A 7,942-nucleotide genomic window follows, 5' to 3' on the forward strand; every position below is an offset into this window, starting at 1 on the left:
ATAGGAACACATGATGGAGTATTATTCAGGAAGGATATGAGGGTCATTTCAAAAAAAGAGAAGAGAGAGATAGACACAATGGGTGCTAGCATACTTGATATAGGCGGCATACCCAACCTTTTCCCTATATATGTATATATATATATATAGACTATGGAAAACAAATGACACATTTTTTCTATAAGTAACCATTTATAATTATTAACATATTTATATTATTATGTACTTAATATACAGGGTTAGGTTGGGTCGGTTGAGACCTTTAACCCAAGCCCATTCAACCTAGGTTCAGCACACCGGGCCTACCCTATGGGCTGAAATATCAACCCATTCCTTGTTTGGGCTCAAGGTGGGTTAGGGTGGATCCATGCACCAAGCTTTTTTGACACCCCTACTACATTCCACTTTTAGACATGGGAAGGAAAGTTTTTCATCATTCCATCAAGTAATATGGATATTTTTTTTATTTTTTAGAAATTGAAAAGGTAATATTAACACAGCCTTGTTATTTTTTTTAGGGATAGAGAACGCTACTTGCTTGTGTTCCCCCACACCTAGACACAACGAGGGCAAAAAGATATGCTACCCTCCCTACACCATGGGTTGAAGAAGCTTCCACAGTCATGTGGTTGTGTTAGTAGGGTAGCGTTCGAATTTGGATTTGCTACACATATGTTCACCTGGACAAACGTGTGAGGATCCAACACCTATCAATTTTGTTTCCATATATACCCCTTTACAACCTTATAACGATAGAAATATATACTCCTCTTCACCCTTATAATGGTAGGAAGTGGGTCGGTTTTGTTTTCATATATACCCCTTTTCAACCTTGTAATGACAATAATATATGTTCCTCTTCGACTTTATAATGGTAGAAAATGGGACAAATGTTACATCCGTATACGTACATCTAGGTGAACATACTCAATGTGTCTTGTTCATTAACATCCTAGAAAATACTCTGCCATAGTTAGGGTAGTCAAACCAACTCTCATACGAGCTCCTAGCGGTTCATTCATCTGACCATAAACCTAGAGCTACTTTTGGATTCTGCAATATTTGTTCATTAATCACTCCATATTCTTTCATTTCCATGTAAAGATCATTTATTTCATGAGTAACTTCACCTACTCAACCAAATACAGATACACCGCCATGCTTTCATGGCCACATATCTTTCTGGCCAAGGAATGGGAACTCCTTCTCCTGTTATATGAATCAAATGTTTAATTTATTCTAGGAAAAGTCACTCTTTTTCAACAACATCTTTGTTATTTGATCTAATAACATTCCGTTAGATCGGAACGGATTTAATAAATACCGATAACTCTTAGATGGAGCATTAGGCAACAAACTCATATAGTTCTTTTTCCCTTTTTTTTTTTTTTTTTTTTTTGTTTGTAAGACACATCCTTTCACAGCTAATTTTATTACGGACAAGAGACAGCCACCTAACTGAGGATGCAAAGCCAATGACAGCGTGTGCTGGAGCATCATTACGGATAGAATTATTTGTTTGATGGGGTAGGACAGTAATTTCACAGGAGTTTATATGTACGCGCAGCCGCGCAGGAACTACGGTCCCGTTCTTTTCCCCTTTGATTTCCGAATTATTTTTCCAGTAACTGGACCTGCATTGGTATCCCTACATATCACGTTCCAGATGATCAGATTTTCGTGGGACCGCCATTCTCTGGGAATCAAAAGACTTATGATGACATCGTGTCGAAACAAGTTTGCCGACACACGCAGGCATAACTATGGTACATTAGCAGTACACCCTCAAATTATAAGTCTAGTGAATTACGTTTCTGAACCGTTTAGCGAAGTAGTAATCGAAGATTCGAAGTGTTTTTCACGTCTCATCTATATTGTTCTTTCTTATTCTACACCTTAATTCCATACTGAGTCTAAAGAACAGGACAGAAAACTCGTTTCCATTATCGTTTCTATTATTTTTAGTCCTAGATTGTTTGGAACTTCGATCCCCGAGAGTCGATTTACTGAAATCGAAGCTTGATGAATTCGTCTCAGTTCATGGATAAGCAGATCTTGGGTCTATCTGGATCCCAAAATAACGATTTCTTAGAGCTTTTGAATCCTCAGGAGGAACAAAACGGTGGGTCGAAGAAAGAAGAAATCCTGCCCAGCTATGATTTCCAGCCGATTCGGCCCGCCAAGGCTTCGCAATCGATAAATCAGGAGGGCAGTAATATTGGTGGAGCTAGGGTTTGGAGTTCGGCGGATTCAAGGACTGACGCATCTAATATTAGAGTAAGATTTTTTGTTTCCTCGTATAATTTGATTTGATTTGGTTTATTGTTTGATTACATTTGCGTGGACTTTGAGATTTTATCTGTGCAATTTAATGGTGAGCAAAATCGTTACCATTATAGTTGGACAGTAGTTTTGGATATTTTTCCTTTGAATCTGTTTATGGACAAATAGTTATTGGGTTTCTTCGGTGTTTGTTGATCGATAAGTTATTGTTGGCGACTTGGCGTCAGGTTTCAGAATTTTAAGTTGTAAGACAAATACGCTTGAGGTATTTGTTGGGTTTGGATAATTATTTTGGTATGGTTTGTGGGTTAGTTTGTCCATTAATGTTTGGAAAAATCATCACATTACAAGTGTTGAGAACTTATGATCGTTGAGAAGATTGTATGAAGCTTATATTTGTTCTTCTGGGAACTCTAGGAAAAATAAATTTTTGCGTGTGTTGATGAGTTGCTGGGTAGATGTTTGGAGATGCAAGCAATGGTTCTATATGATATTCTGTTATCCTAATGGACTGCGTAATTGGATGCTAGGCACTGACTCACTGCTGCATGAACTATGAAGTAATAAACCATGGCATCCTGAAACGTTTTCTAGATAAATAATTTTAGAAAATTAAAGTGGTTGTAGCACACTTGTTTGTTGTAGGTTGAGTCCACATAGATCTAATTGGCAAGTCAGATTTGAAACTGATTGGTTGCTCGACTCTCACACTTTTGCCTTTGTTTGAGCATGATGTGATGAATGATCAATTTGCCTAAAGGGGGGAAAATTGGCTAGAGAAAAAGAAAGTAAGGTTCACAACTCATGCATTTTTTGAGGTTAGTTGAAAAGGTTGATAAAGATTATCATGAATATAAACTCAACCAGGACCAAGTTTTACAAATATAGCTGGTAGAAACTTATCACCATACCTTGCATTTGTATGACATCACTAAGTTCATGTTGATCATTGACCACTTTCTCTGTGCAATCCTATGCTATCTGAAAATCTCTATGTTAATTGTGTATGTATTAGTTTCTATCTTGTTATCATGGTCTCCCAATGATTTTTCCCTTAAATAAGTGAAGTGTCTTCCCACTAAAATTAGAAGTAAATAAATTGGTCTAACCTATTTAGCGGAAACCTCTAAAAGAACAAATTTAGTGGTCTAACTGTGAACAATATTGGCTTTTATCATGACCGTAAACAATCTAGTGAGAGGTTTTTCTGGATGGGATCCTGGTAGAAGTTTGAGAGGTTTTCCTGTTGAAAGCTTTTCTCAAGGAATTTCTTGTAGTCCAGTCATGATAAGACATAATGTGTAGATGCATTGCTTTAGTGTTGGAAATGTAATTTTTACTTTGACGAGTCTAATGTCCTAGCTTCCCCTCCTATAAATATCCTTGCACGTTGCTTTGCTTGTCTTGTTGAGATTTTGTTTGTGGGTTATTGGCAATTCATCGTGTCGGTGCACATATTTGATTGATATGAGCTATGAATTTGAATGATGGGGGATTATTGTCTGATCTCTTATGGTGAATATTTTAGAAAGAAATATAGACCCTAGTTTTGGACCAATTGGGGAAGAGATGACTTCTTTCTGAATAACAGCAAGTTTGTCCCTAGAGTTAGCGTTGGGCCCAATATCTATTTACATTGCTTATGAATGTTTTGACTTGGCATGTAGAATGAAGTTCCATGGTTTATTCTGTTTGATGATGATATGATTTTGATTATAAATGCTAAATTAGAAAAAGGAAGCATACTTTAGCATCAAGAGGTTGAAACATTGTGTAGATGAAAAATATCAAATATATGGAGTGCAGCTTTATTTAAGCAGGAGTGGAAACGAACTAGTGTTTAAGATTGGTAACTGGTATCCAGAGCAGCCATATTCATTTTCTCGTTCAATGCATTAAGATAGAAGATGATGTTGCCGATATTATTAGTACTGGGTGCATGAATAGTGAAGGTACTCCTGGAGAGTTGTGTGATTGATGCATTCCATTAGAAGTAAACGGTAGATTTTATAAGACGGCAGTGTTTTATATAGCTGAATGTTGTTGAATAAGGAAACAACTGAGATAAAACTAGCATAACACAGATGAGGATGTAGAGATGGATGCCTAGTAGCAGAGGTTGAGTGGGATGTTCTGGCCATATGCAACAAATTCCAATTGATGCACCAATGAAGGGTGATAAGGTGCGAGGGGAAGGTTTATTAAAAACTTAGATTTTGATCATTTCTGTAAGCACATGAAAATTCGTTTGTGTGTAGTACTCATTAAGAAGGTGTTTCATCGAAGACTTCTTGGTGGGTTGTATATTGGCAACTGTCCAACATCTGCCTAATTGTTAGTTTTGAAAACCCCATGTGCTTTTCTTTCTTTCTTTTTTTTTTCGTTATTATTATTTTTTTATTAATCCGCTTCTGTTTGTGAATTGTTATAATATCTTGTCGGTTTTTACACTCTGTGCAGAATTATGTTTCTCTAGACCCCAATGAATCTGCTAAAGTCACCCTGGAGAAAGATCGGAGTGCCTATGATGCAGCAACAGTTTCTGAGATTGATCGAACAATGAAGAAGCATGCTGATAATCTGCTTCAGGCATTGGAAGGAGTTAGTGCAAGATTATCTCAGCTGGAGAGTAGAACTCATCACCTTGAGAGTTCTGTTGATGATTTGAAAGTATCAGTAGGGAATAACCTTGGCAGCACTGATGGAAAACTGAGGCAGCTGGAGAATATTCTAAGAGAGGTATCGTCCCCTGTCTATGATGCTGTTAACCACTGACACAATGTTCTCCACCATTGCCTTTTAATTCAGCTAGACCACAACAAATTTTTGCATCCAAAATCACATGATGTGTAACTACTACGTTTAATCCTGAAGACGAAGTAAATGAAGTAAAAAAATTTTGAACACAACAGTTACAGAATAATTTTTAAGGGTCAACAGTATGGTGGACATGTGCAATTACTTCTTCTGGACGGCAAACAGTTTGTTTGTTGAATGGTGGTTGTGGTTTTGAACCTGTATTATAAAACTGACAGGCTTTTTCGATAAACCAAGTTAACGGCTTGAATGCATTCTGTTACTGCAATTGATATCTAATAGTTTGTGGAATTTTTAGCATTTTTTCATTGCTAAGTGGTAGTTGCACTGGACTAAGATTCAATTTGAATGTGGTTGGCTTAGTTTGCCTTCATGTACCAGTAAATTTAGACAACAGTGCATGAATTTTAGTTAGTTACAATTCAAATGTTGCGTGTTGAAGTGGCCAGACTGCCTGATGTTATTGAATGGATTGATTGCCCGGGGGTGATTGTGAGAGTTGGATGCTTGATGTGGTTTTATCTACGCCCTGTGGTTGCTTCTAAGTATGCTGTTGGAATTAGGTGTGCAGTTCAATTGTGTATCTGGATAACTATGAAGCTGCATGAATGGGCCAGTCTTAACAAGCTTTGGTTGCAACTTGCAAGTTGCAACCAATTCTCTTTGGTCCCTTTGGTAAGGTTTATATTCATTTGAAACCCCGAACCCTGGGCGTTAGGTTAAGGCTAGTGATTTGAGGCTGGAATGAAGAAAAACCTTGGGTGAAAATATTTAGTTTTTCATTGGTGCAGTAGTATTGTATGTTTCTTTTCATTCTTCTCGTTAATCAGGATGCTTTCTTATTTGTTTGTAAGAATAGGTAATGCATGTTGGCTTTTGTCTGTTAGGCATATTGGCCTCTTGCATGCATTGGTTCCTTGATCATTTTGTGATACCTAGTAATGTATATTAACAATCTGTTGCAGGTGCAAACTGGTGTGCAAGTGGTGAGGGATAAGCAAGAAATTGCAGAGGCCCACTTGCAGCTAACAAAGCTGCAAGTATCTAATGTAGAGCAGCAACCTGAAAATCAGACCACAACTGTGCAAACAGATTTGGTGCAGCAAACAGCTTCTGCTCCTCAGCAGTCTCACCAACTACTTCCACCTGCTGCTTCTCTTCAACAACCAACTCAACCACTGCCTCCAGCTGCTTCTCTTCAACAATCAACTCAACCACTTCCTCCTCTCCCTCCGAATGCTCCACCATCTCCACTCCAAAGCCAGCAGAATCTGCCTCCAGCTCAGCTTCCTATCCAATTGCCCCAGAACCAGATGCCATCTAACCAACCACGAGAACCTTATTTCCCACCCCCTGTTCAGGCACCTGAGGCCACACATCAGCAATATCAACTACCTCCAACTCAGCAGTCCCAACCCCCACCTCAACCACCACATCAACACTATCAGCCGACGACTCAGCTTCCACAGTACTCTCAGCTACCCCAGCCACCTCAACAGCCCCCACCCATGGGCCCTGTCCATCCTCCGCAACTCCAACCTCCTTTAAGCCACCATACTGAAGAAGCCACCTACATGCCATCTCAAAGTTACCCTCCAAGCATCCGCCAACCACCATCAATTGCTCAGCCCCCTAGTGGGTCTCCTCCAAACCAGCAATTTTATGGTGGTCCTGCCCATGGATATGAACCTCCTCCAAGCAAGCCCAGTTCAGGGTTTTCCCCAGCATATGGCCCAACATCTGGGCTTAACTATAATGATTCCTACCCCTACAGTGGGTCACCTTCTCACTATGGAGCCTCAGTGATGAAACCATCTCAGCATTCGGCTCCTTCAGCCCCAGGTGGTGGAAGCAGTTACCCACGACTACCAACCGCTCAGATTTTGCCACATGCACTGCCAACTGCAACCGGTGTTGGTGGCAGCTCCAGTTCCAGCAGCACGGGAAACAGGGTCCCAGTTGATGATGTGGTTGATAAGGTGGCAACGATGGGATTCTCAAGGGAACAGGTGAGGGCAACTGTGAGGAAACTGACGGAGAATGGTCAGTCTGTTGACTTAAATGTGGTGCTGGATAAGTTGATGAATGATGGGGAAGTGCAGCCCCAGAAAGGTTGGTATGGCAGGTGATGATGATATGTTGGTGCCATTCTTGACTTGTTTTGTATAAAGTGAACTACTGTTTCTTTGGGGTACCCTTTACTCGGTTCGAGGGTCTTTTACGTGGGACTTGTGTAGGTTTTTCACTGGACCTGCATCGTTTGTTGATTGTTTAGTCATTGCTTGTTCATATTAATTGAAGAAAGTGTTAATGGTCTTCAGGATCTGCTATCGTGCTCAATGTGCAGCAGAGTTGTTTCTGTACATCGTCCAATCTCCATAAGTAAACCAAGCTTCTTGTGATTTATTCTGGGCCACCTTGTGCTGCAGTGCGCAGCTGCAGATAGACAATGTGATTGATAGTGTGCAATGCTCAGACTGAACCCTGGGACGATGGCGAACCAGTTGTGTCATCATTGGGTCCAGATTGTTTCTGAATTCTTTTGGAAACCATTCCTTGGAGGGAGTCTGGATCATCTGCTCACGCTGTACCATGGGTCATTGCTTTGATTTGGGGTCTGGATATGACCTCTTGGGCGGTGTGAAACTGACTAGACTCAGTTCGAGTTCAACAGGTTCCCAGTTCTGTAGGAACACCTGAGCATTCCTCAAGTCGCCCCCATCTGCTGATGAGGGGATCGGGGAGAGTTGGTTATAGTCATTTGCAGTTTGTCTCCCATTTATTTCAATCATCCTTTCTCGGGGTCCTGAGCTTTCAGTGATTTTTTTTTTTTCTAATGAAA

At 40.0% G+C, this 7,942-nt stretch overlaps 1 protein-coding gene across 1 annotated transcript; it reads left to right on the forward strand.

Annotated features, from left to right (window-relative positions):
* The first annotated feature begins 1,818 nt into the window (after positions 1-1,818).
* Positions 1,819-7,425, forward strand: LOC122077499 (protein transport protein sec31-like). Its single transcript, XM_042643451.1, has 3 exons — positions 1,819-2,277; positions 4,744-5,022; positions 6,066-7,425. Exons 1-3 carry the CDS (start codon positions 2,023-2,025, stop codon positions 7,227-7,229), a joined length of 1,698 nt encoding a protein of 565 aa, XP_042499385.1. The 5' UTR covers positions 1,819-2,022; the 3' UTR covers positions 7,230-7,425.
* The last annotated feature ends 517 nt before the right edge of the window (positions 7,426-7,942 follow it).

This window comes from Macadamia integrifolia, chromosome 4, assembly GCF_013358625.1.
Source record: "Macadamia integrifolia cultivar HAES 741 chromosome 4, SCU_Mint_v3, whole genome shotgun sequence".
Lineage (NCBI taxonomy): Eukaryota > Viridiplantae > Streptophyta > Magnoliopsida > Proteales > Proteaceae > Macadamia > Macadamia integrifolia.

Excerpts from the sequence above, each read along its gene's own strand:
- LOC122077499 (XM_042643451.1), top strand. The coding sequence starts at position 2,023 with ATGAATTCGTCTCAGTTCATGGATAAGCAGATCTTGGGTCTATCTGGA. Across the intron at positions 2,278-4,743 it reads CTGACGCATCTAATATTAGA|AATTATGTTTCTCTAGACCC; the intron begins GTAAGATTTTTT and ends CACTCTGTGCAG. Across the intron at positions 5,023-6,065 it reads TGGAGAATATTCTAAGAGAG|GTGCAAACTGGTGTGCAAGT; the intron begins GTATCGTCCCCT and ends AATCTGTTGCAG.